Source organism: Vespa velutina, chromosome 7 (assembly GCF_912470025.1).
Source record: "Vespa velutina chromosome 7, iVesVel2.1, whole genome shotgun sequence".
NCBI lineage: Eukaryota > Metazoa > Arthropoda > Insecta > Hymenoptera > Vespidae > Vespa > Vespa velutina.
In genome coordinates this window covers 7709346-7736388 of record NC_062194.1, presented here as the reverse complement: position 1 = coordinate 7736388, position 27043 = coordinate 7709346, and the positions used below count along the sequence as shown (strand labels likewise).

The 27043-nt window shown below is 28.8% G+C and overlaps 6 protein-coding genes across 18 annotated transcripts; 1 reads left to right on the top strand and 5 right to left on the bottom strand.

Moving 5' to 3' along the window:
- Positions 1–610: 610 nt before the first annotated feature.
- Positions 611–5872, bottom strand: LOC124950448 (serine/threonine-protein phosphatase 4 regulatory subunit 3). 3 transcript variants are annotated; one of them, XM_047497164.1, is made up of 6 exons: positions 5364–5869; positions 4637–5260; positions 2770–4368; positions 2486–2652; positions 1763–2159; positions 611–1673 (listed from the first exon to the last, which is right to left on the bottom strand). In XM_047497164.1, the coding sequence occupies exons 2-6, from the start codon at positions 4832–4834 to the stop codon at positions 1584–1586; spliced, it is 2451 nt and encodes an 816-aa protein (XP_047353120.1). In that variant the 5' UTR covers positions 4835–5260; positions 5364–5869; the 3' UTR covers positions 611–1583. The 3 variants fall into 3 exon arrangements, with proteins under 3 accessions (XP_047353120.1, XP_047353121.1, XP_047353122.1); XM_047497165.1 differs by having other exon boundaries at positions 2501–2652; positions 4637–5868; XM_047497166.1 differs by lacking the exon at positions 611–1673 and having other exon boundaries at positions 2092–2398; positions 4637–5872.
- A 1076-nt stretch (positions 5873–6948) lies between these two features.
- Positions 6949–10639, bottom strand: LOC124950454 (E3 ubiquitin-protein ligase synoviolin A). The gene is made up of 8 exons (XM_047497177.1): positions 10375–10639; positions 10199–10291; positions 9964–10116; positions 9505–9795; positions 9221–9435; positions 8925–9139; positions 8477–8828; positions 6949–8334 (listed from the first exon to the last, which is right to left on the bottom strand). Exons 1-8 carry the CDS (start codon positions 10501–10503, stop codon positions 8031–8033), a joined length of 1752 nt encoding a protein of 583 aa, XP_047353133.1. The 5' UTR covers positions 10504–10639; the 3' UTR covers positions 6949–8030.
- Positions 10640–10902: 263 nt separating this feature from the next.
- LOC124950447 lies at positions 10903–17501 on the bottom strand. Of its 2 annotated transcripts, none has more exons than XM_047497163.1 (6): positions 16307–17501; positions 16061–16223; positions 15587–15761; positions 15436–15511; positions 14614–15317; positions 10903–14488 (listed from the first exon to the last, which is right to left on the bottom strand). In XM_047497163.1, exons 1-6 carry the CDS (start codon positions 17000–17002, stop codon positions 13132–13134), a joined length of 3171 nt encoding a protein of 1056 aa, XP_047353119.1. In that variant the 5' UTR covers positions 17003–17501; the 3' UTR covers positions 10903–13131. The 2 variants fall into 2 exon arrangements, with proteins under 2 accessions (XP_047353119.1, XP_047353118.1); XM_047497162.1 differs by having other exon boundaries at positions 10904–14488; positions 16025–16223; positions 16307–17500.
- Positions 12090–19761, top strand: LOC124950462 (aldo-keto reductase family 1 member A1-like). 4 transcript variants are annotated; one of them, XM_047497193.1, is made up of 7 exons: positions 12090–12549; positions 18116–18201; positions 18325–18489; positions 18573–18776; positions 18862–18978; positions 19062–19456; positions 19565–19761. In XM_047497193.1, the coding sequence occupies exons 2-7, from the start codon at positions 18139–18141 to the stop codon at positions 19611–19613; spliced, it is 993 nt and encodes a 330-aa protein (XP_047353149.1). In that variant the 5' UTR covers positions 12090–12549; positions 18116–18138; the 3' UTR covers positions 19614–19761. The 4 variants fall into 4 exon arrangements, with proteins under 4 accessions (XP_047353149.1, XP_047353148.1, XP_047353153.1 ...); XM_047497192.1 differs by lacking the exon at positions 12090–12549 and adding an exon at positions 17611–17751; XM_047497197.1 differs by lacking the exon at positions 12090–12549 and adding an exon at positions 17615–17746.
- Positions 19725–22129, bottom strand: LOC124950469. Of its 3 annotated transcripts, XR_007101371.1 has the most exons (3): positions 21554–22124; positions 20673–20775; positions 19725–20596 (listed from the first exon to the last, which is right to left on the bottom strand). XR_007101371.1 is itself a non-coding variant. In XM_047497212.1 (2 exons), exons 1-2 carry the CDS (start codon positions 21740–21742, stop codon positions 20108–20110), a joined length of 318 nt encoding a protein of 105 aa, XP_047353168.1. In that variant the 5' UTR covers positions 21743–22113; the 3' UTR covers positions 19725–20107. The 3 variants fall into 3 exon arrangements, 1 of the variants encoding a protein (XP_047353168.1); XR_007101370.1 differs by having other exon boundaries at positions 19725–20775; positions 21554–22129; XM_047497212.1 differs by lacking the exon at positions 20673–20775 and having other exon boundaries at positions 19725–20236; positions 21554–22113.
- A 554-nt stretch (positions 22130–22683) lies between these two features.
- Positions 22684–27017, bottom strand: LOC124950467 (DNA replication licensing factor mcm5-A-like). 5 transcript variants are annotated; one of them, XM_047497206.1, is made up of 4 exons: positions 26496–27017; positions 24925–25713; positions 24563–24829; positions 22686–24378 (listed from the first exon to the last, which is right to left on the bottom strand). In XM_047497206.1, coding segments are annotated over exons 2-4 (357 nt in total). In that variant the 5' UTR covers positions 24926–25713; positions 26496–27017; the 3' UTR covers positions 22686–24289. The 5 variants fall into 5 exon arrangements, 3 of the variants coding, with proteins under 3 accessions (XP_047353164.1, XP_047353162.1, XP_047353163.1); XR_007101368.1 differs by having other exon boundaries at positions 22726–24829; positions 24925–25534; positions 25611–25713; XM_047497208.1 differs by lacking the exon at positions 24925–25713 and having other exon boundaries at positions 22684–24378.
- Positions 27018–27043: the final 26 nt, after the last annotated feature.

Genomic DNA, 27043 nt, shown 5'->3' with positions numbered 1-27043 from the left:
CTTACAACATCACAAAAATTTCAAATGTTCATACTTACAATTATACAACAGTCTTGAAAATTCTTTTGTGTTAGACGTATCGAAAACTCTGTACATTAGCTTATAATACTTTGTTATAAAGTCAACTCAATCAGTGTAAGGCAATAATTTATTTCAAATTGGTCACTGTATAAGGCCTGCTCTAGTTAAATGATTATTCAAAGTAATAGATTTCTCTTCGCTATAGATCTTAACTATGTTAAAAATTACGGATTAAACTAGAAAGTAGACACTTTTTTCTGGAGCTGGCATTTTCTGTAATTTCATGACATACAGAATCTCAATTTAAACAAAAATTAAGATTTCGTATTGCAATATCCGAGATTATTCTCATCTCATGGCTCTACTACATAAAATAATGTAAGTAGATATGAATATTTTCATAAATTAGACATTCTTTTTTCAGTGCACAGAGATTATTCCAGGCTTCTCATTTTGCCCTTACGATTAAAAAAAAGATTTGTAAAAAAGATACTATACTACACTTAATATTCAAGATTCGTTAAATATTTTTTAAAACATACTTTTTATATCGAGGATTGCTATCGGGCATGAAGTGCAAACTGATAAATATACACAAATCAAATATTTATTGTACAACTTCTACTACTTACATTGATAACCAAAAAACTCTTCAAATGTATTTTGAAGGAAACTGAGATTGTGAAGTAGTCGCATATTTTCTGCTTAATCCAAGTATGTGGTCGTTTTACAATCGTTACAAATATACATATATATACAAACTAAATATTATTTCCGTCGAATTGGATAAAGATTCATGGTATCTGACCTTTGCAAAAACAGATTTCAATCGCTTGTCCCACTAATTCAATTCGTGGATGGCTAATCAAAAACACAACTGTTTTTGTGCGGTAGATCATGTACTTTTACATGCGAAAATGGTCTTTACACATCTTGTAGTAAGTTCCTTTTCGATGGACTCATACATGTCATATAGTCACAGTTTTTAGATTTATAGACCTAGACCAAAGTGTATACTTAGACATTAATGTCTATAGAACTCACCAGGTCGAGTTTTTCACCTTATCTGTGAAAATTTTCCCTACTACGTAGATTTCCAGATAAGTGGAATAAATCATTAATCCTTTTTAAATTCATTTAATTCATTGAGTGAACTTCCAATATTTCGTCAATATGATAATACAATTATTTTGGCTTTACCTTCACTTGTGTTTGTCGATCCCGTTGTCCAATATGTTTTTTCTTTATTTTTTTTTTTTTTTTTTTTTTTTCCTTTTTTTTTTCCTATACTATTTCCAATCACTGTCTTCTCACATTCATTTCTTTGTTTAATATACACAATTAAAGAAAGAAAAAGATGTAAAAGTTCATCACGCATTGTGTTTCAAAAGCACTTATTCATTGCGTTTATCACTCAGGATGAATAAAGTACAATCTGTACTCTTCTCATTGTAAATTAATAGATTGTATAACCTTTCGATCAGCATTTTGTGCACATAATAGGGGCCGTATTTTACTAAAAACTTTGGAGATCGCACATTTATTTTGAATTTCGAGAATGTCTACCACGACAATCGTTGCCGTTTTGGCGAAGGACTTAATCCAGAATCCTCATCTTCTTCATCAGAATCTTCTTCATAATCGACCAATCCCTATAAAGTTAATTGTTTATATATTATAAAATATTCATAAATATTTATACATAAAATTTTGTTTGACTATCTTAAAACAGTTTAATTACTTTTCTAATTATAATTCCTGCCTTTTCTACGGTACCGATAGTAGAACTAGGAGTAATCTCAGGTGTAACTGGATTTTCATTCGTTGTTGATGTACTATTATTGACTTGAGTTTGCTGAGGAGTGATATTATTATTTGCTGTATTATTGTTTAATACAGATTGTTGTTGTTGTTGTTGCTGATGATTTTTTGACTCTGTAAGGGAAGGCCCAAGGGCAGAATTAGAAGATGAAGATTGTTTTTTAGCTGAAGCAGGTGGTACCAAATCTGCCGTGGCCGCAGGTACCACTGCTTCTCCTTCATCAAAATCTTCTTCCTCTCTAAACCATATTTCTTCTTCTTCATCTAATTGTCTCTGATCTCTTCGATACCGGCTATTTCTTAATATTGATGGAACACTAAACATGTAAATAAATATTGTTAAAATATTTTTAACACGTTAAATGACGTAGAGGTCACCGGTGACCGGCACTCTATTTGCCAATGGAGCGAAGCCATGGGGATCATCGGTGACCGACGATACCATAACAAAACAATAACAATGATTTCATTCCAACGTCGTGGTAAAATTATATAAAATTGGTCCGACATTCAATGTGTAAATAAATTCAATTGTAAGTCGGCACTAAGTAACAATCTATGGTGTACAAGAATTTTTGCCATGTTAGGAAGCAAGGAATGTTTAATCCACAAGCAAATTCTTGTAAAATAAAATATATTGCACCTTGAATACATGTACCTGTCGAGTGTTGTTCTGTCACGATCCTTTAATTTATCCTGATGTTGTTCATACCTCAGCTTTAATGCTTTGAACGTTTGTACATAGTCAATTGCTTCCAATTCTTTCGAAAAATTTTCTACAACGTGTGAACAAAGTGATTTGATGTCTTCCTGTAATGTAAAAGATACATATATACATACATATACATATATGTATTAAATATAAAATCACTATACGAAAATATTTTAAAAAGTAAAGTTCAAAGTTTTTATATAGTTATAACTTACCAATTTAATAAATTCAAACATTTCCAAAATAGCAGAATCTAATAAATTGTATCTACCGTTGTTCCTTACAAATGCATCAAATACAGGTGCAAATAAATTTCCTTTTATTATATACCTATTATAAAATTCATCTTTCAGAGCTATAATTTTTCTCATAAACCTTAAAGCGCATAGTACTAAAAATGTATGCGTTGACTTCATTAAAACCAATATTCTTCTAAGTAAATCCTTATTTAAAATGCAATTTTTAACGTGGTATGTATGATGTTCTACACAAAAAGATAATAACTCTAAAATCAATCCTAAAAGTTGCACTGTTCTATAATCTTCTCTTGCTGGTCGTTCCCCAATTGTATTAGCTAATAAAGGAGCTATCAGTGTTCCAATACTATTTTTATAGAAATAATTCAAGAAATCAGTCTTTTCTGATTTGTTGACTGAAGCCAACATATTTTCTGGATCAAGAAGCAGGCGTAACACACCAGCTAACTGTACTGCTCCACCCAATTCAGGATCGCTATCTCCAACAAGTTGAGCGACTATTACATTGACTAACATTTGGTCCTGTTCTGTATTATTTATTTGTTGTAATGTATAATCTCTCACAACGCTAGGAGAATATTCCACAATATACGTCAATATATCAATGCTCGCAGTTTTTGTTTGCGGATCATTTATTGCCAATGTTATTTCTAAGGCAGGTAATATGCCCAATGCTGTTAAATTTTTATAGAATGATTCCTTGCCCTGTGGTTGAAGATTTTGAGAAAAGTTGCAAAACTCTTTTAAGAAAAGAACCATGTCACGTCTTTTACTATCTGATGTCGATTCGTCCGTAAATTGACGAAATAATTCAGTCAGAAATTTTTCATCATCTTGTATAAGAGTTACTATTTCAACTTTATTAAAAAATATAAAACTACTCAATGTACTAAGCATGTTGTCTTCAAATACACTAGGAGTTGGTAAAACAACATCTTGTATATATTGAACTCTATATGTTTGATGAATTTTAGCTAATAATTCAGCATTTGTAATTGGAATTGCTTGTTTAAATCTTGCTAATTGCCGAAGATATTCTCTATGTCTTTTTGGTTGAGGCAATGTTGGTTCATATTCAAGACATCCAACAACATCAAAAATTGTATCGTCACTGAACATCACTTCAAATAGTGCATTTTTGTTAAGTAAGAAAATATTTTTAAAAATATCATAAAGGTGATGTAAGCCTTTAATATTTTCTAAGTCCTCACAAGTGTGGAACAAATTTAAAAGTTTCTTGATATAACCTTCTGATTCTAATGCAACAGCGAGTTTTTCTTTTCTCATTGGAGAAGCCAAAGAATTCCCTATTAATTCATTAATTTCTTCTAATCGGCTTAATTCGCATGGAGGCAGTTCTATGGGCGGTGCAGCATCTGACATATCATCAAAGCGTTCATCTTCTGACTCTTCAACAATATCTTGTGTAATTTCTACTGATGGATCCTTTCCTTGAACTTGACATATTTTTTCCCAAATTTCATCACAACCAGCCTTTTCTTGAAAACTTAGGGCTAAGTCAAAATTATCACCCTCTGACCATACTATCAAAGTATCCTGTAATCATACATATGTAGATATTTTAACTTCGTCTCTTATAACAATATCGTATTATACATGCATATTTGAAAATAATTAATGAATTCCTTAAAATTATTTAAATTCATCAAATAATATAAATATGATTATTTACAGTCTTATAATTGCTAATACTATATCCATAAAATAATATTTATTTTTATAAATTTCATGTACATACATGCTAAAAAATATAAATGCAAGAATTATATTGTATAGTTATACAATGTAATGAATATATAATTACTTGCTGCTTCTGATATGCAGTATCCGGATGTATTTTACTTTCCAATAAGACCGTTCCATCACTTTCGGCTCTAACCAAAAGTGAAATTCCTTTTAATCTATCTACATAGGAAGAAGAAACATGACCAGTACCACGATCGTCCCATTGTCTATCAGCATTAAGTGCATAAAGCTTTACTCTTCTGCGTGTGTCCGTCATGTTGTCAAAAATATTTTACGCAGTTGTTTTTGTATTATCACCAACTACCTTGCATGCCTTAGAAGTTGAAAAAAATCCTTGGCCTTTCTGTTCTTATAAAATTTCTATTAAATAAATTCACACACAAAAATCTATATCTACCAAACTTTTATTTGTTCTCTCATAATCCACTAAGATATAGCACAATGCTGTTGTATATAATGCCGTAGAGTCAGAAGTCTTAACTTATTTGAAAAATGTCTTTCGGAGTAACCACTCATTCATCTAAACTCAATACTCTCTTTGGGTGGTCTCCAAGAAACTACAATATTAATACCAATGAGTAGAAAATACTCATATATCACCATGAGTGATGCACTTTGATTTATATTAATAATGAATAACAATTGTTAACGATTTCCAAAATTACGAATATCCTCTTGTTCTCTGCACAAATACATGGAATTGCTATTTCATGAAGATATTAACGACGGTTTAAAAACGACCGTGCATTAGTCGAATTTTATTACGGATTATCACGAAGCGGTACCTTTATTCCGATGTATACTCGGAACAATGAGATTGTTTACCGTTGCTGGATGTTTATAAGCTCTTCAGTTGCATAAGCTTGATACCTGCGCCAACAGTAAAGCTTTTGGGACGCGCGGGAAAAGTTAGTGGAGTACACGCTCTTCCGTGCACGTGTCACAGTCCCGTAAAGCTAGAAAATGTCAAGCGTATTTCAGGTCGTTCATTTGAAATAAGTTCGTCGTCGTGGAAGGTCAGAAAGAAACGTTGTGCCAGGGAAGCCGAAGCCCTGTGTGCGCTCTTGCCGCCTGTATACGATTCCCGCGATGAGCAAAACCGATATAGAAGAACTCGCTCGTCACTTACGATGTAAATATTTCCAATCACACGATTATCTTACACGAATTCTTTCAATGCTGTAACTACGGAGCATCGCCGTTCTTCCGTATTATTTGCGCGAGATCACTCTAAAATTGACATAGACATCGAACATCCACAACACTACATTCCGCCATGTTAGATCACAACAACGCGCCACGGGGTTCACCGTGTATGTCCCAAGGACTCTGGCGCATAATACAATTTTACTTTCTGTATTATTTTTCGTTCAATTGAAATACATTTTGTTTTTCAATAAACTACAAATTTATGCGTTTTACACCTTTTATTTTTTCTTTTTCTTTTCTCTTTTTTAATATATATAAAGAAATTATTATTTTTTAAAAGCCAAAATTTCGTTTTATCAAAGATACATGAAATTATAAATGTCTCGATATACTATTAATTTCATTGAATAATCAGTAGAAAGGGTTGAAACTACTATCCTCTGTCCAAATGTCAATTTTTTTCAAAAAATATCCTTCATTTCATGTGCTCATTTAATACATATTATACATTTTATGTAACCAACACATGATACTTAAGACGAGTTTTAAAACAATATACTAAACATTATTATTAGATTGCGATAAATATTTATAATGTATTTACGTAAATATTAATGTCGTAATAACTGCAATATTGTTAAAAAAAAACATTCATATGTATGTTTAATGAAACGTTCAAGTATATGAATAATTATATATACACGGTTACAATTAGTATGTAACAATGTATTGTTTATATTATCTATGAAAATATACGTATATGTGTGTGTATATATATATACGTGTATTGTCGAAGAAAATTAACTTAGTAAATAATTTTTTCCGCAAATAAATCAATAATCCTGATATTTAAACTGATTGATTTGTTATATTTGTTTTACTACATTATATTTGTAATGCTAAATGTGCAAATTCATAGATTTAATAGTATAGCACATTGTATTTATGTGTGTATGTACATATGTGTGTACTGTTTCTTACCAAATGAAAATGATAATATTGTTAGTTAAAATATTTTTTCGTTTGTTAAGAAACGAATAAATCTATTATTTTAATGTTCGTATATTAACATAAATGTTGAATCTTTGGACATATAAGAATAGGTTATAAACGTATCCAACGTAGCATATTGTCGGATCAATAAAGTTCAATGTACAACAGCTATGGGCTTTTGCGTAATCTTTTCTTAAATTCTCATTAATAATCATGAAAATCATTTAATATTGTGCAATAGTATATTAAATGTATTCTTGAAATAAAAATATATTTCTTGTTATCGCAATATCCAAATTATGTTCACAATAATTACAAATATATGTATACACACGTGTTATACAAAGGTTATAACAATTTCCATTAAAATCGCAATTTCCATTATATATATATACATAATACTTTATTTTATTCATTTAGATGTAAATAATTATATATTGTAGAGAGAAACCCATAATATAATTAATTTATTACATATATTGATTATTACTTATTGTTAGTCTATAGTTACTATAGTAACATATAGTAATGTTTTTTATATTCATGATAATTGGAAAAAATATAAACAAATATACATAGTCCATTATACAATCTATGTAATTATAACCCAAATTGTGCTACATTGCACAAATATTTGATGTATGTGTCAAATTTCATAAAGGAATAATGTATCCTGATGATACCTAAAGCAGTCCTACATGTTATATAGGCAGGTGTCAATATTTATAGTAGTTTCAATTTTTACACATATTTACATCCATGAGTTATAAATTGTTAAAACAGTTCGATTAATAGGAAAAAGTATACTTCTGAGTAATATGTTAGGTTTATAATATGAATTTAACAGATAAAGTGGGAATAAAAAATGCCTTAATAGTTCAATTAGTATTTGTCCAATTTTACTATCAATGTATATTAAATAAAACCAAATAAGTTGTTAGAAATTCTGTTGCAGTGATCACATCTGTACATTAACATTTTATGTATTTATGGTATATGTGTATAATCATAATAATATAGAAAATGATATTATATATAAAAAAAATGTTTATTTCAAGACAAAATTAAATGATCACTGCCTATAATATATATTAATATTCAAGAACACACTGACAGGTTTTAATTGTACATCATTCATCCAAGGAATCGCAAAATTATAAAATTTTTTCTATATTTATTTACCCACTCTTAATAATTTATTTCATAGTTGCAGTCTATATTCAAACAGATATCCTTTAATCACTCATTATATCTGTAATTGAGAACAGGCATTAATCAAAAACTAATTTGTTACATAGTTTAAGAACTACTTATTCTGTTGTATTCTGAGCTGAAAATTTCTGTAGCCTACGTCTCCTTAACATTTCTTGCTCACTTATGGGTTCTGTTTCAGCTCTAGATGATGTTTCTGAAGCTATTTCAATATTACTTGTGCTTGATTGACTAACTGTTTTATCATTAACTGTGTCTGGAACAGAAGTATCTGCATTTATTACAGTGCGAGAACTCTCACCTTCATTTTTACTAGCTAGACATGTATCTTTTTCTTGGTTTGTAGCCATATTTGTTGGAGCATTTGTATTTTCTTCTGTTGCAGTAGGAGGCTTAGGGATGCTGTAACATTAAATAAAGGCATTGGTAATAATGATAAAGAATTAACTATTAATTTCTATTTAGTAAATGGTAATAGAAAAAAATTACTAATATAATATTTATTATATTTTTGGAATAATAATTAGTTTGCATTTATACTGACTTAGCAGTGGCAGCTGCTGCTTGATATTGGTTCATCATAGCATTAGCAGCATCTAACAACAGTTGTACTCTTTGTAATGTTTGTATTCTTGCTTCTACTGCTTGTCGTAAATTGCCCTCCATTGCTCTGAGTTCATCTTCAGTAAGTTCTGTTAAATTAGGCGGAGGTGTAGGAATGGGTGGCAATGGTACCATAGGAGGAAATGGTGGGGCAAAAATTGGTACACTTCCGGCTGGTAAATTTTGGAATGGTGTCAAAGGAACATTTCCAACATTATTTTGACCTTGTTGTTGTGGCATTACACCTGGAGCTTGCAATCCAGCCCAAAAACCTGGCAATTGGAAGCCCTGACCTATATAACATCATGAATATTATTACAATTTTACTTATGCATATTCAATGCACATTCATTTTACTGTACAAAAATTAATTATAAATTATAACATACCTTGTGGATTTAATCCTGCTGCTGGAGGAGGTTGGGGTGCTTGTTGACCTTGCTGTGGATTTTGTTGTCTTGTCTCTGTATTAATTGTAGTTGGTCTTAAAATATTTAAACGACATGTTGGACAAGTTTGTTGACGTTGAAACCAAGAACGAAGGCATGCAGTATGAAAAATATGATTACATGGTAACTTTTTGCTTGCTGCTACCATTTCTTCTCTGTAAAAGACTTTCTTATATATATTTATAACAAAATACATTATTAAAGAATACAGAAATTATTATATAATATTAACTTACCGACAAATTATGCATACATTATCAGCAGCTGCTAATTCTTCAGGTGTTGCATCGGGATAAAGTGTATTCATATTCCTAATAGCCCTGCGTGACATTACAATGTCATGGAATGCCTTTTTAAAATCACGCATTGTATAATACATAGGACGAAGTGCAAATAAAGGTAGAGTAAACAGTTTTATCATTATAGTTACGAAAGCAATATATAAAGTGACCTAAACATAATAAGATTATATAGTATTACATACAATAAAAAAAACATGAAAGTATATATTTTACTATACCTTTAGAAAACCAATAACCAATTCTGTATATAATAAAAATACTGGCTTATTGTCCCATGGATTTTCACTTTGCAAATCTATTGTGTGTAATATATATTTTACAGTAATATTTATTACGACAGTCAATAAAATCGCATATTCAAATCCAAATACAAGTTGTACTGAAGGACCTTTTGTAGCAGTTGTACTATATGCGTAATGAATCATTGTTAAATTAATGACAAATAGAAGTCCTAATAAAGTCACGACTCTCAGATGAAATAGCCATGTTATCACTGGACTTCTTTCCATCTGTAAAATCAGAAACAAACTATTAAATTTCCTTTATATACAAGATGTTATATATTATTTTATAAATGTTTAAATATCATCAAATATCTAAATAAAATTTTATATCCTTGATTGTATGTGCACAAAAATAATTTATATTAAAAAATATAAAAAAGATAAAATACTCACGTAATCAACACGATCTTCGGCTAACCAGTGAAATGATTTAAGAAATAATAAAAGTGTAAATAATGCTATAAATTTTGGGCTGAAATCATCCCTAAATACTGTAAAAGCTAAACACGTCTCAGTTACTGCATACCATACTTTCTCTACCAAATGCTAGAAATAATGATCAATCTTAATGGTTAATCCCATTCTGTATAGAAATGATAAAGAAACATAAGTTATATTTCATATTCACCTCGAGTTCAGCAGCACGTAAAGTACCGAAAAATATCTTCCTAAGGAATGCATTTATCATGAAAACGAGTATCAACGTTTGAGCATAAATTACCTAAATAAATATTATAAAAGGATAAGAATATATAATTATTAATAAAATTATGAAAACTATTGAAAAGATTTATGATAACTTACAGTCATGCTCGGATTTGATTTGGTTATGTGGACTACCGTCGGATAAAATTGTTTTCTTTGATAATAAGCATTGCCAATTACGGCGCACGTTAATGCAGCACTTATTAACATTATCCCAGCTTCCCTCATTTTTATAATCGTAATATTTTTCAGCCCAAGGGCTACGTTTTTACCAAAAAAAAAAAACAGATATAATGACACTTAAGCACTAAAAATTTACGTTTCAACCAGTTTCAACAGCTGTACACTCTATCAAGGCGCTGTTATCAAAACGGTGTTACTGACAACTATCCAATATTACGTTTACACGCAACAAGATTTTGCCAAGCCTTATAATGAAATACGATTTTTCTATAAGAATACATAATATTTTAATTCTAAATAATGATAATTTTTTTTAAATATAAACAAATTATACATTTATTAATGCACGTTCGTATATAATTATATATTACAAATATTAATTATAGAACATGTAAATATAGTATTGAAAAGAAATAATATATTTTTAAATGTTTTCGAACTGATAGTACATTAAGGGTGTACATCACACTGTACTGATTTTATAATGGTTTATGCCAACGATGAATACAGATGTAATTCATGACCGATTTTAATGAACAAGGTTTCATTTTAAAGATAAAGGTTTAAACGAAGACATAGCTTTTTCGAATTTTTGACAAAGCTTTAGTTTCTTTGAAAAGAACAATCGTCTCAAAAATCATGTTTCTTCAAGAATGGTTTATGTATAAAGATAAAATTTTTTCAAAAATTCGAAAAAGTTATGATCTTGTTTAAATCTTCGTATTTAAAATGAGACCTAGTTTATCAAAATCGGTCAAGAATTACATTTTCAATCACTATTGATATAAACACGCTGCTTCCTACATTATTTATAAAAAAAAAAAAATGTTTCGTATAGTGGCGCCCCTTGAACTTTGCGATAAAAAGAAGCTCATACTCTCACTACTAATTACATTTATTCTTTAATATACGTTTGTTCCGTGAAGTATACAAATATATCCCTATATAAAATAATACCTATTGTTTACGTAAATCAATGCTCAGATTTTCTTGATCTATTCCATATGTTGATATTGTTAAATTTTAGAAAAATACGTAGTTCCTTATATATTTTATATACCAGATATTTAAGAATTTTAATAGAAGCATTTAGAATAATGTCAACCATTTAGATCCGTATATTATTTTTATAAAAATCAAAACACGAGTTCTACATTATCCATGATCTAGAGAACTCTTTAAAGTTTAAAGTTTAAATCGTTGGAGACATATGTTATGAACAAAATAAGCTAGTTATATTTCGAAAAGTAAACGTGTCATTTCTCTTTTTCCATACAAGCTTGAATAATTAATATTTTTCATTAATATACGAATTTTTATTCTCGTTGTCGTTATCGGTTAATGATGTAAACAATAACGAAGAAGGAAAAAGGTTACAGCGACTTTGATAGATGATAAATAATCAGTCTAACGTTGAATTTCAAACGATAAACATTATAGCTCTCTTATTTCATATTCGCAGATTAGAATAAACAATTCCTTCAATTATTCAGTATTCATTTAAGATATGTATAACACTATAGTGAATTCTATTATTAATACTTATTTAACAACAAGTTATTAATACTTATATAACAACAATTTATGATAATGAAGTCTGTACATTTGCTTAAACACTATATAGCTCATAATAAGCATTAAATATAAAATAATTTTAACTTAATATTCTAATATAATTAAATTTTGAACTTGCAATCGTTATCAAATGCAATTCATCTAATATCAACAAAAACAAGCTTTTTATTGACTTTAATAGTTATCAAATTAGTTTTCTTTCGTATTTCAATGAATAAATTTCGCAATCCTCTTTCTATAAGACTAACCTTAAAAAATGTCTACTTTCAATAATTTAATAATAATTTAAACAATGTATACTGTACATGGGCACATACAAAAATTTCTGTCACACGCTAATTCGATTGTTAAGTTACGAGAGAGATATAAGCTATACAAGTTTATGCACCGATACAATAGGTGTAGGTACAGTGAAGACTGTGTTTTCCTATTGCACTTTTACTTTGTATCCTGTTCATACCTGTTGCTATAGTTATACAGCATCGATTATCCTGTAGCATACGCTACGAGTGGAAGGTAATAAACAGTCATAAATATAAAAGCAAACAACGCAATGTGATTGGTCATTTAGCAATTACGTTTTCGTATGTTATTATACCACGTGGATTATTTTCATAAAGTATGAAATGTTTTTATGAAAGTACAATTTATATAAAGTTTACATCATTTACACAATTTCTCTCTTTATATTATATCAATTTATTTATACTTTTCAGAAAATTGATATACAAAATAGTAAATGCAGTATAAAAGTACAATATTATACAAAATTACGTTAATAAATAAAAGAAGACTAAATATTTCCTAAAAGAACAAATTATTTAGACTTATATCTATGGTTTATATTTATGCGTACAGTTACAAAAAATAAATTTTTATATATATAATAGACTGTGTGATACATCTATTTTGAACTTAGTCATGGTAATAATACCTTCACAATATATCAATTGTAGATGACTAGCTTTTAGAAATTTTCAAAATCCAAGATTTTAAAATAATTCTAAATACAAAGCTTTCTGGATGTAATCTTACACATATATATGGCCACATATTGGAAGCATTCATTATTATAGTTTTCTATTGAAGACTTAGTACTTAATGTTCATTCATTAAATTTTTAAGTTTTGAAATACGCTTAGGACTTTGATATTTGGATACTTCTAAATGTGCAATGGCTTTCAAAGGTGTTCTACGTGTGTCTAACGGTGGACGTCTCACAAGAGATTTAGAACTTTTAGGTGTTTTAATAGCTAATGGTCTTTTGATATGTGGAGTTTTACATAATCCATTTTCAGACTTATAAATATTCACATTTGATTCCTCATCTACTTTATTTGTAGATGTGTTTTTCAATATAGAAGAAGTTCTTACCACTATATTTTCTTTTTGGGGACTACACTTTTTATATTCTTTATTGTTCTGTTCATTTAAATAGTACGATTTCTGCATTGGCGACTTATTACTTTTCTCTAATAAATTTTGATTATATTTTTCACAGTGTCGTCTGTTATAATGCTTTTCAAAGTCTTCTTCATTTATTTCTAATGATATATCCATTGAATTATTCTTATTTCTTAAAGACATTTTTGGTGACTGGAATTGAGTCAAATTTTTATTCCTTGAATGTCTTTCAAGTCTTTTATGTACTGAAATATTACGTTTAGTTTCCAAATCGCAACATGACTTTTCTATGTTCATAATATTTATTTTTTCACTTTTAGATTCTTTTGCAAATTCTTTTTTATTTGTATTTACTACATAACCTTTTTGACTTTGACTGTTGTCAAACGTACATGTAGACATCTTTATTGTATTTTCATCAAATAGTTTTGCTTTAGCTAATACCATACCAGCATTTTGAGTTCTAAGTTTAGCAACAGATGCTCGACCTGTTTGAGGGACTGGCGTACGTATTTGAACAGTAGATTTGAAATAATCACCCGCATCTTTCCAAGAAATCGATGTTTCTTTCCAATTTTGAGACACGTCGTTTTGTCTATCTTGATAATCATTATTTAAAAAGACATTTTGTTGGCTATTGGTTTTTTTCAATTCTTTGACTTTTCGATTAAAGTAAAATGAATTGTTTATAAATTCATTGCCATGAAAAGATGATGCTCTACGAACGGAGAACTTTAATGGACTTTGTTTTGGTGTATGCATATTGATGTCATTTATAATTGATTCATCATCAGTTAGCGAATCTCTTGTATGTTCTGTTGTATGAGAGATTAAGTCATTTAACTGTTTTTGTAATAATTCCAATCTTGTATTTGTCTTTGAACTGCACAATGAATCATTTCTCAAACTTGATACTTGTTTTGTTAGCTCGACAGCTGTATCTGATTCTTCATTTGCAAGACAAACTATATCTTGCTCGTTGGATTGATTTCTACATTTACGTTGCCACTCTTGAGACGCATGCCATGAATCGGTACGACTAACACATTTACTATAAATAAAAAATTTATGGTTAATGTTTCCTATTAATAATTTGATATTCTTTGCTGATTATATATATATACACACACACACATACACACATATACATATACATTTTATGTAAATTATAATTACCTTTTAATTTTTTCTTGCGATCGTCTTCGTAAGCTTCCTATTTTTCGAGCACTTGGGGATCTTATCACTTTACGTTCACTCGATCTTCTGATTTTTAGCTCTTTTCCAAGTTTTTTTGCTAAATGATCGGCTGTCACAATATTTTTTATACCTGCTTCTTCTAACGTTTTTTCATACTCTGTTTGTACTTTATTTACAGAATTTTCTATCAAACTTTCATTTCTTGCATCATCAATATATCCAAATTCTTGCGATATACGAGATTCGATAGCAGAAACTCTATTTTTTATTTCTTCATATTCACTCTTTGGTATCCTTACATATTCTTCATATTCATCTTTTGTTACTGCTGTTCCTATAGGTGGATCTGAATGTTTGTTTATATGTTTCAATTTCTCTGAACTATTATTAAATTTAATATGCCATTGATTGATATCAGTATTATTGGCTTCCTTTTTTAATAATACTTGTTCATTATTATAATCTGATAAATTTATATCAGCATCAACAAATACATCACTATAATTGCTATGATTGTTAGAATTTGAAGTTTCTGTCTCCTTTAATATTGACTTTTTGAGATGCAATGAACCATCACTATTTGTTCTGCGCTTTTCAAATGATACAGGAGAATTATGTGCCAAACTCCATCGTCTATCAGTATAAGGATTAAATGTACGTATACTTGAACTAGAGTCTACTTTCTGAAACATAAATGAGAGTATGTAAACCTAAATATTTGAAAGATACAAGGTAAATGAAATGATTAAATTATAGCATAATAAAAATATTATTATGTATTATTTATCAATTTATACTTACTTGTTTACTTTTTGATACAAAACGATCTATATTCAAACCAGTTTTCTTAGATTTTTCTATTTTATCACTAATCCTCCTAAAACGTGAGATCATAGAATATATTACACTTATTTATAAGTAAAACCTGTCTGAATATTCTTTTCATACATACTTTTTTTTAGTACTTTGTGGGTCTAGCCATTCAATGACTTTCCGCTTTTTCGTAGATTTAATGGATGATGTGCAGGTCATACTTGAGTTAGTAATAGAATCTTGATTCTCGTTTATTTCTGCATTTATAGGTGAATTACTTTTTCCAACTATCTTCTTTAAACCATGGAGCATTCCTATAAAAAATGTAATATGAAATTACATTACATAATACAAATTATATAAACAATATTTATTTCTACAATATATACTTTAATTCACAGTTATCTTAGCAAAGATTCAAATTAAGATATTGTTATATTTACATATGTATTTACAAGATTAATTTAGTAAAGTTTTTTATTGAAATGGATGCGGGTTAGTATTGTTAATCGATGAAAGATAAATAAAAAATTATTCTTCTATGTACAATAGATATGTTAGGTTCATATAGACATACTTAGATTCAGGTTAGAGGCACTTAGATGTGGCTTACGCGTAAGACTTCCACTGCGATATTTCTTTTTCTTCAATTTCCCATGTAGTTGCGAATCTGATAGATCCAATTCATTATCAATGCTACTAATTACTTCAGATAAAATAAGATGTGTTATATGGTCTGGTAAAACCCCAATATTTTCAGCATTTTCTATCAAAATCTAGAAAAAAGATCAATATTTTATAGCATGTATTTATTTTGTTGTATAACTTCAACTTGGGACTTTAAAAAATTTAATATTACCTTAACAATAATTAAATGCAATTCAAGTCTACTTTGAACTGCCATCATAGTAGCTTCTCTTAAAGGCATAATATTAGGGCCAATAACTTTTGCTAAATTATCAATACTCATTTTGTTCTGTTTCTCATAGAGAGATACTTTTTTTAAAAATTCCATTACAAATGCTAAAGTATTCAAATGATAAGGAGGTAACAACACACAAGCCAATAACAATGCTTGAACACGGTGGTTTTTCAACATTGCACAGTGTAAAAATAAATCATGATATGTATATGGAATTAATGGCTCCGGAAGATCTCTGAAGAATGTTTTTAAACAATTGGCAACATCGATTGCATGATTTTTTTCTCCCAATAAAGAACCTTTATCCAAGTATGACATTAATTCTTTTTGTCTCATATGAGATCCAGCTTTTCTGAATAAACCTTCTTGGGTTATATGTTTCTCAAGAAATGCAGATGCCTGACTAACGAATACAGGCACATGAACTATGCCACCTGATGATAGATTAACAACATCTAACGGTTGATATGATAAAGGTGTTCTGAAGACTTTCTTTGAAATATTTTTACTTTTTTCAAATTTATCTGTTTTAATCGCATTCTTTTTAAAACGATATTTTATCCCAATGTTTCTGAGATCGTTAATAACGATTTCATACACTTTTTCTTTATGTAAAACGTCATAAATCAACATATTTAATGAAAGATTTCTTTTATTACTCTCCACAAAAGTATGATATAAAGTTTTCACATAAAAATATAAAAATATATTTCAATTTTACATTGTATTACACTTTGTACGAACCAATCCGAATAAACAGTTTTCGATATAATTCAAAATGAATATAGTCACACGATTAACAATATTTATTTTTGTCAATCATTAGAAAATATATTTAAAAAAATATTTCTGTTTGATATATAATTTCAATATATAAATTATCACTCGCAATAAATAATTATAATTTTTTTAATCTTTGAAGAAATGAAAAATAATCTATTCAATTCTAACTTTTCAAATAGAGTGAAGTTGTCTTTCATCGAATATACTTATTACGTACCGCTAATAGTGCCACCTATATTGTCACGTGAGAGACTTCAATTACAAATTTGTAATATTACTAAGAAGGCTGTAGAATATATTTTTTAATCTAGAAATAGTATTAAAAGAATATTTAACTCCCTCTCCCCTCTCTCTTTTTCTCTCTTCATTGTAATCTATTGTTCAAAAATTTTTTAAAACAATCAACAGATATATGTAATCTTATCTGTCATTACATAAATATACTTGACTTGAAAATATCTATATTTTATCAATTCTTTTACTATCTGCTTTTTTGTAACAATGTGCTACCTTACAAAAAATCGTATATAAAGCGCAATTTGTTTAAACGTTTCATATTGCTCATAGAAGTGTTTATTTCATCACTAGTCCATAGTACGGTAATTGAATAATTTTCTTTTAATAAATTGCTTTACAAAAGAGAGCGTTTATTGTTACGATAAATGCATTGGCAGACGTTAATTTCAATAACTTTATACTTAAAGCAAACTTCCACTCGATACTTGACATTGAAATACATATATACGTGATACTTTGCAGATACTGCATGCAATCTATATGTTGAGAAAATAAGGAAAAGTCTTCCTTTACCGAAATATCAGTAGTACTTAGAAAACTAATTACATATTTGCTTGATATTAATATCATCAGAAATAATCTATTGAAAACAGCATATCTTGTAGAAAATTAAAACACAACAAACATTCCTATAAATTATATAACATGACTAAACATTATTTTCAGATCTCAACTATAGAAGACTAAATATGCATTCCGTAAAATTATCATCTGGTCATGATATGCCTACTGTAGGTTTAGGGACATGGCAGGTGATAAAATAGAAACTTTTCACATAATAAGATTTTTAATAAATAATATAATTATAGGCGATATATTATTATAATTATTTCTCTGTAAATTAAATATATCTTCTCTTTTATTACATTTGCAAGGCTCAACCTGAAGAAATGGAAGCTGTTGTTGCGACTGCTTTGGAGTGTGGTTACAGACATATTGATACTGCATTTAATTATAAAAACGAAGAAGCGATTGGAAAAAGCTTAAAAAATTGGTTTGACAAAGGAGGTAAACGTGAAGAACTTTTTGTTACGTCAAAGGTAATAGGAAAAATCAAATATGAAAAGAATAAGAATTTTATATTTTTTAATAAGTATATCAAAAAACGTATAATTTTTTGTAGTTACCCCATTATGGAAATCGACCATCAGATGTTGAAAAGTTTCTTAAATTATCATTAGAACGTCTTGGTTTGGATTATTTGGATATGTATTTGATCCACCTGCCATTTGCCTTTGTATTAGATAAAAATGCATATGCTCCTGCAGCTTTAGAAGATGGTAGTTATATACTTGACCTAGACACGGATCCAGTTTCTGTATGGAAGGTATAATATGCAATTAATATCATGGATATAAGTACTTCTCTTTCCAGTTGCTCCTAATAATATTATAATTATTTAATATTTTTAGGAAATGGAGAAACAAGTAGCAAAAGGACGTGTTAAATCTATAGGTTTAAGTAATTTTAATGAAGCACAAATATTAGAAGTATATAAAAATGCAAAAATAAAACCAGCCAACTTACAGGTATACATGCTGTTGATATCATAAACTTATTGTATAATTTTATAATCAAAAAGAACAGTCAATGTAAATATATTTTTTAATAGGTTGAATTGCATGCATACTTACAACAGAAACCGATAAGAGAATTTTGTCAAAAACACAATATTGTTGTAACAGCTTACAGCTCATTAGCATCACCTGGAGCTAAAGTCGTTTTACAAAGAATGTATGATTATAGTTTAGAAAAATTCCCCAATCTTCTTGAACATCCTGTTGTACTTGAAATGGCTAATAAATATAAAAAAACAACAGCACAAGTATTACTACGACATCTGGTACAACAAGGAATTATAGTTATTCCAAAAAGTTCTTCACAAGACAGAATCAAATCAAATATCAATATTTTTGATTTCGTTTTAACAGAAGAAGATATGAATACTTTAAATGCTTTAGACAAAGGTACAGATGGCCGAATATTCAATTTTCTGTTTTTAAAAGGGTAAGTAATAAAGCTTAACTATAATAATTTTTCAATATATCATTATTTAAAATAATTTATGCCCAACATATTTTTTTTCATATATCTTCAATCTTATCTTTATTTTAGGGTTGAAAAGCACCCACTTTATCCATTTAAAAATGAATTGACATCATGAACAAAAGATTTGTTCTTGTTACATAATTTACTATTATATATAAAAAATATATTATATATAAAAAATAAAACAGTTAATTGTATGGAGAATTAAACAAAATGCACAAAAATGATTATACAATGAAAGCTTTTCTTATATTTTAATATAACCTGTACAATATTTTTCGTTGCATCCGATGTTGAAGCTCTCCACGACAAATCATTGTGTGTATAACTTTGTAAATAGCACGTTCTAGATATTTTTGTTTAAGAAAGTCATTAACAATGTTTTGTTCTGAGACTTGATTTCCAATAGAGAATCTATTTTTTAATTATTTTTCAATGCGAGAAAAGTATGTAGGTAATAGTTTAAGTTAAAATTTTGAAAGCTGACTAAGTTACAGTTACTTCAGTGAGAGCAGGTAGCGCAACGTTCCCGCCAGACGCCCCGCTGAGACTCTTAGGTCCTTGCTAATTCACAATAGATGATACATTATATTATAATTATTCTTTAATCTATTGTAAAATATCTTTTATTAGAGATTTCTGGTTTTTCCCTACTTTACAGTATATTGACTCTGTATAAAATTCTAGACCTTGATCCTTGTACAGTTGTCCTTCAAGTTGCTTCTTGTATATACGATTCTGCACCGTTAATTATTAATGTTGAAAAAGTAATTAGAGGCATTAAAATAAGAGCTACACGAAACGGAAAAAAATTTAATCAACCTCGTAATAAATTTGAGATTGAAAATGGTTAAAGTTCCAAACGGCGTATGAATGTTTCGAAAAGAAAAATATCAAATGATACTGATTGACGTTAATTTAAATACAAATTATAAAATTTTGAACTTCTTTTCTATTTTTACTGTACTTCGTGATTATGTTTCTTATAAAAATTGTGGTGGTAATATAAATTTTACTGAACGTGGTGTTCGAGAATTAGGTTTTGAACTTGCGATGAATTGCGAAAAATGTGATCCTGTGTCGATTGATTTATGCCCCCTTATAAACAATACATATGAAAATTAGCCATAAAACTCATTTGTGTTGGGCTATGTGGTACAGAAAAATTTTGTACCTTCATGGATTTACCGCGACCAAAATTTCATAGTTTTTATGATTGTATGTGAAACAGATCAAGAATGCAGTAAAAACTGTTAATGATATTGTTCTCATCAAGGCTGCAAAAGAAGAAGTAGAAGAAAATTATAAAATTTTGTCAACATCAAATGATGTTTGTCGAATCACAATGTAGGGGAATGGAAGCTGAAAAAAGAAAGAATTCAAATTCTTATTTGGCATTTTGTCCCTAATTGGTTTTCATACTGGCAAAATTGTGGGTGTCATTATGAAGTGTAGCTTTTATAGATCCTGCGCACAAATGAATTATATGAAAGGTATATGAATATATGAATTATATGAAAGATATATGAATATATGAATTATATGAGTACGATGAATAACTGCAGACGCATTCAAAAGTATGTTTAATTAACCATGAAAATTCATCAGATAAAATAGAGTTCGATGGGATGAAAGAAATGTTTTTAATATCTTAAAATCACTGCATAAAATAAAATATATAAATTATATTGATGATGGCAATAATAACATATAAAAGTATTTACGATGCAAAGCCTTATGGGGATATCCCGTTTGCAAATAAAAGAATGCATCAAAGAATGTGTAAAAAAAAATGGATAATCGACTCAAGGCTTTCAAGAGAAATAATAATAGCTTGGGGGAGAAAAGCCGATTAAAGGGTAAAGTAATTACTAAACTGATCAATTATTATGGATTAGCAATACGATATAACTCCAACGATATTGATGACATGTATAATGGGATTTGGTAAATTTTTTGCCATAAAACGTCATTACTAAAACATTCACGACATTTTCTCTGCCCTGAAGATGCTGACTCCTAGTGTAAATTTCAACATACTGTATCAACTAATACCTTGGAATCGTTTATCGATAAACCACCACTTCCCGAAGATGTTGCTATAAATTTATTTCCGATATACGAAGATCTTTTGGATCCAAAATTATTGCAAAGATATGCTGGGGGATTCATCCGAAATAATAATGAATGTTTCAATCCATTAATGTGGCAAATAGCACCGAAATCAAATTTCAATGGTTCCATTATTGTTTAAATAGCTTTGTTTACAATAGCATTCAACGAAGGTGCACAAGTTATACTAATAATTGTGGAGTTAATGAATATTAATGTTGGACCGACATTCCAATTATGCTTTTTAAATGTTTACAGAAATATGAAACGGCCTTTTCACTTCAAACTATTACAATGGAGTGAAATTGTCTTTTATCGAATATAATTACGTACAGCTAATATTGCCATCTGTATTTCCGCGAAAGAGACTACAATTACGTATGTGTAATATTAATTCTATAAAATATATTTTTTAATTTAGAAATAGTATTAAAAGAATATTTAATTCCCTCTACCCTTCTCTCTCTTTCTCTTTTCATTGTAATCTGTCGTTGAAAAATTTTAGAACAACCAACAGATATATGTAATCTTATCTGTAATTACATTATTATACTTGACTTGAAAATATATATTTTATCAGTTCGTTTACTATCTCCTTTTTTGCTACCTTATGTATATAAAGCGCAATTTGTTTAAACGTTTCATATTGCTCATAGAAGTGTTTATTTCATCACTAGTCCATAGTACGGTAATTGAATAATTTTCTTTTAATAAATTGCTTTACAAAAGGGAGCGTTTATTGTTACGATAAATGCATTGGCAGACGTTAATTTCAATAACTTTATACTTAAAGCAAACTTCCACTCGATACTTGACATTGAAATACATATATACGTGATACTTTGCAGATACTGCATGCAATCTATATGTTGAGAAAATAAGGAAAAGTCTTCCTTTACCGAAATATCAGTAGTACTTAGAAAACTAATTACATATTTGCTTGATATTAATATCATCAGAAATAAACTATTGAAAACAGCATATCTTGTAGAAAATTAAAACACAACAAACATTCATATAAATTATATAACATGACTAAACATTATTTTCAGATCTCAACTATAGAAGACTAAATATGCATTCCGTAAAATTATCATCTGGTCATGATATGCCTACTGTAGGTTTAGGGACATGGCAGGTGATAAAATAGAAACTTTTCACATAATAAGATTTTTAATAAATAATATAATTATAGGCGATATATTATTATAATTATTTATTTACAAATTAAATATATCTTCTCTTTTATTACATTTGCAAGGCCAAACCTGAAGAAATTGAAGCTGCTGTTGCGACTGCTTTGGAGTGTGGTTACCGACATATTGATACTGCATTTAATTATAATAACGAAGAAGCGATTGGAAAAAGCTTAAAAAATTGGTTTGACAAAGGTGGTAAACGTGAAGAACTTTTTGTTACGTCAAAGGTAACAGAAAAAATCAAATATGAAAAGAATAAGAATTTTATATTTTTTAATAAGTATATTAAAAAAGTATATTATTTTTTGTAGTTACCCCCTTATGGTAATCGACCATTAGATGTTGAAAAGTTTCTTAAATTATCATTAGAACGTCTTGGTTTGGATTATTTGGATATGTATCTGATCCACGCGCCATTTGCCTTTGTATTAGATAAAAATGCATATGCTCCTGCAGCTTTAGAAGATGGTAGTTATATACTTGACCTAGACACGGATCCAGTTTCTGTATGGAAGGTATAATATGCAATTAATATCATGGATATAAGTACTTCTCTTTCCAGTTGCTCCTAATAATATTATAATTATTTAACATTTTTAGGAAATGGAGAAACAAGTAGCAAAAGGACGTGTTAAATCTATAGGTTTAAGTAATTTTAATGAAGCACAAATATTAGAAGTATATAAAAATGCAAAAATAAAACCAGCCAACTTACAGGTATACATGCTGTTGATATCATAAACTTATTGTATAATTTTATAATCAAAAAGTACAGTCAATGTAAATATATTTTTTAATAGGTTGAATTGCATGCATACTTACAACAGAAACCGATAAGAGAATTTTGTCAAAAACACAATATTGTTGTAACAGCTTACAGCTCATTAGCATCACCTGGAGCTAAAGTCGTTATACAAAGAATATATAATTATAGTTTAGAAAAATTCCCCAATCTTCTTGAACATCCTGTTGTACTTGAAATGGCTAATAAATATAAAAAAACAACAGCACAAGTATTATTACGACATCTGGTACAACAAGGAATCATAGTTATTCCAAAAAGTTCTTCACAAGATAGAATCAAATCAAATATCAACATTTTTGATTTCGTTTTATCAGAAGAAGATATGAATACTTTAAATGCTTTAGACAAAGGTACAAATGGCCGAATATTCAATTTTCTTTTTTTTAAGGGGTAAGTAATAAAGTTTAACTGTAATAATTTTTCAATATTTCATTATTTAAAATAAGTTGTGTACAACATGTTTTTTTCATATATTTTCATTATTATTTTTATTTTAGAGTTGAAAAGCACCCATTTTATCCACTTAAAAATGAATTGAAACCATGAGCAAAAGATTTGTTCTTGTTACATAATTTAAAAATACAGAATTATATATAAAAAATAAAGCAGTAAATTGTATGGAGAACTGAACAAAATGCACAAAAATAATTATACAATGAAAGCTTTTCTTATATTTTAATACAACCTGTACATTTTTTGTTGCATCCGATGTTGAAGCTTTCCACAACGAATCATTGTGTGTATAACTTTGTAAATAGCATGTTCTGGATATTTTTGTTTAAGAAAGTAAGTTATTTAAGTTTAATATGATGTATTAATATTAAGGACTCGTATGTTATAAAAATAATTTTCTTGTTTTTAATTAATAATTACTAGATATTTGTTACACACACACACACACACACACACACACACACACACACACACACACACACACACACATCTTACCAGCTAATGAACCAGACATAGCAGCATCTAATGTAGAAACTTGAAATAGTCTGAGAGCTTCATTAACATGAATTTCAGTAGCGAAAGATTGAAGTTGCATTCTTGCCAAAGCTTCAGAAATTCTTATAACAGCTTCTAATTGACGGACAGCGATGGGTATGGATAATCGTTTTTCACTTTCTTTTTCATGCTCTCTCGTACTAGCACGCATTCTTACATAATGATTCTTTAGTTTTTTTCTTGCTTTTTTGTTAAGGAGGAAGATCACTGAAAATTTGAAAAGGATTTTTTTTTAGTACTTATAAGTACGTATTTTTAAAAGTATGTAGGTAATATTTTAAGTTAAAATTCTGAAAACTGACTGAGTTACAGTTATTTCAGTGAGAGCAGGTAGCGCAACGCTCCCGCCAGACGCCCCGCTGAGATTCTTAGGTCCTTGCTAATTCACAATAGATGATACATTATATTATAATTATTCTTTAATCTATTGTAAAATATCTTTTATTAGAGATTTCTGGTTTTTCCCTACTTTACAATATATTGACTCTGTATAAAATTCTAGACCTTGATCCTTGTACAGTTGTCCTTCAAGTTGCTTCTTGTATATACGATTCTGCACCGTTAATTATTAATGTTGAAAAAGTAATTAGAGGCATTAGAATAAGAGCTACACGAAACGGAAAAAAATTTAATCAACCTCGTAATAAATTTGAGATTGAAAATGGTTAAAGTTCCAAACGGCGTATGAATGTTTCAAAAGAAAAATATCAAATGATACTGATTGACGTTAATTTAAATACAAATTATAAAATTTTGAACTTCTTTTCTATTTTTACTGTACTTCGTGATTATGTTTCTTATAAAAATTGTGGTGGTAATATAAATTTTACTGAACGTGGTGTTCGAGAATTAGGTTTTGAACTTGCGATGAATTGCGAAAAATGTGATTCTGTGTCGATTGATTTATGCCCCCTTATAAACAATACATATGAAAATTAGCCATAAAACTCATTTGTGTTGGGCTATGTGGTACAGAAAAATTTTGTACCTTCATGGATTTACCGCGACCAAAATTTCATAGTTTTTATGATTGTATGTGAAACAGATCAAGAATGCAGTAAAAACTGTTAATGATATTGTTCTCATCAAGGCTGCAAAAGAAGAAGTAGAAGAAAATTATAAAATTTTGTCAACATCAAATGATGTTTGTCGAATCACAATGTAGGGGAATGGAAGCTGAAAAAAGAAAGAATTCAAATTCTTATTTGGCATTTTGTCCCTAATTGGTTTTCATACTGGCAAAATTGTGGGTGTCATTATGAAGTGTAGCTTTTATAGATCCTGCGCACAAATGGATTATATGAAAGGTATATGAATATATGAATTATATGAAAGATATATGAATATATGAATTATATGAGTACGATGAATAACTGCAGACGCATTCAAAAGTATGTTTAATTAACCATGAAAATTCATCAGATAAAATAGAGTTCGATGGGATGAAAGAAATGTTTTTAATATCTTAAAATCACTGCATAAAATAAAATATATAAATTATATTGATGATGGCAATACTAAAACATATAAAAGTATTTACGATGCAAAGCCTTATGGGGATATCCCGTTTGCAAATAAAAGAATGCATCAAAGAATGTGTAAAAAAAAATGGGTAATCGACTCAAGGCTTTCAAGAGAAATAATAATAGCTTGGGGGAAAAATGCCGATTAAAGGGTAAAGTAATTACTAAACTGATCAATTATTATGGATTAGCAATACGATATAACTCCAACGATATTGATGACATGTATAATGGGATTTGGTAAATTTTTTGCCATAAAACGTCATTATTAAAACATTCACGACATTTTCTCCATGCCGTGAGGATGCTGACTCCTGGTGTAAATTTCAACATACTGTATCAACTAATACCTTGGAATCGTTTATCGATAAACCACCACTTCCCGAAGATGTTGCTATAAATTTATTTCCGATATACGAAGATCTTTTGGATCCAAAATTATTGCAAAGATATGCTAGGAGATTCATCCGAAATAATAATGAATGTTTCAATTCATTAATGTGGCAAATAGCACCGAAATCAAATTTCAATGGTTCCATTATTGTTTAAATAGCTTTGTTTACAATAGCATTCAACGAAGGTGCCCAAGTTATACTAATAATTGTGGAGTTAATGAATATTAATGTTGGACCGACATTCCAATTATGCTTTTTAAATGTTTACAGAAATATGAAACGGCCTTTTCACTTCAAACTATTACAATGGAGTGAAATTGTCTTTTATCGAATATAATTACGTACAGCTAATATTGCCATCTATATTTCCGCGAAAGAGACTACAATTACATATGTGTAATATTAATTCTATAAAATATATTTTTTAATTTAGAAATAGTATTAAAAGAATATTTAATTCCCTCTACCCCTCTCACTCTTTCACTCTTCATTGTAATCTGTCG

Bases quoted from the DNA above. Each gene is read 5' to 3' on its own strand.
- LOC124950448 (XM_047497164.1), bottom strand. From the start codon at position 4,834: ATGACGGACACACGCAGAAGAGTAAAGCTTTATGCACTTAATGCTGAT. The intron at 4,369-4,636 runs GTAATTATATAT...GTATGATTACAG, and splicing joins CTGCATATCAGAAGCAGCAA to GATACTTTGATAGTATGGTC. The intron at 2,160-2,485 runs GTGCAATATATT...TTACATGTTTAG, and splicing joins GACAGGTACATGTATTCAAG to TGTTCCATCAATATTAAGAA.
- LOC124950454 (XM_047497177.1), bottom strand. From the start codon at position 10,503: ATGAGGGAAGCTGGGATAATGTTAATAAGTGCTGCATTAACGTGCGCC. The intron at 9,796-9,963 runs GTGAGTATTTTA...CTGATTTTACAG, and splicing joins CCGAAGATCGTGTTGATTAC to ATGGAAAGAAGTCCAGTGAT. The intron at 8,335-8,476 runs GTCAGTATAAAT...TTAATGTTACAG, and splicing joins GCAGCAGCTGCCACTGCTAA to CATCCCTAAGCCTCCTACTG.
- LOC124950447 (XM_047497162.1), bottom strand. From the start codon at position 17,002: ATGTTGATTTATGACGTTTTACATAAAGAAAAAGTGTATGAAATCGTT. The intron at 15,318-15,435 runs GTAAGTATAAAT...TTTATGTTTCAG, and splicing joins TTGTATCAAAAAGTAAACAA to AAAGTAGACTCTAGTTCAAG. The intron at 14,489-14,613 runs GTAATTATAATT...TTTTATTTATAG, and splicing joins TCGCAAGAAAAAATTAAAAG to TAAATGTGTTAGTCGTACCG.
- LOC124950462 (XM_047497193.1), top strand. From the start codon at position 18,139: ATGCATTCCGTAAAATTATCATCTGGTCATGATATGCCTACTGTAGGT. The intron at 18,490-18,572 runs GTAATAGGAAAA...AATTTTTTGTAG, and splicing joins AACTTTTTGTTACGTCAAAG to TTACCCCATTATGGAAATCG. The intron at 19,457-19,564 runs GTAAGTAATAAA...TCTTTATTTTAG, and splicing joins AATTTTCTGTTTTTAAAAGG to GGTTGAAAAGCACCCACTTT.
- LOC124950469 (XM_047497212.1), bottom strand. From the start codon at position 21,742: ATGGAACCATTGAAATTTGATTTCGGTGCTATTTGCCACATTAATGGA. The intron at 20,237-21,553 runs GTATTAGTTGAT...TTAACGGTGCAG, and splicing joins TATCGATAAACGATTCCAAG to AATCGTATATACAAGAAGCA.
- LOC124950467 (XM_047497206.1), bottom strand. The intron at 24,379-24,562 runs GTAAGATGTGTG...AAAAATATCCAG, and splicing joins TATGTCTGGTTCATTAGCTG to AACATGCTATTTACAAAGTT.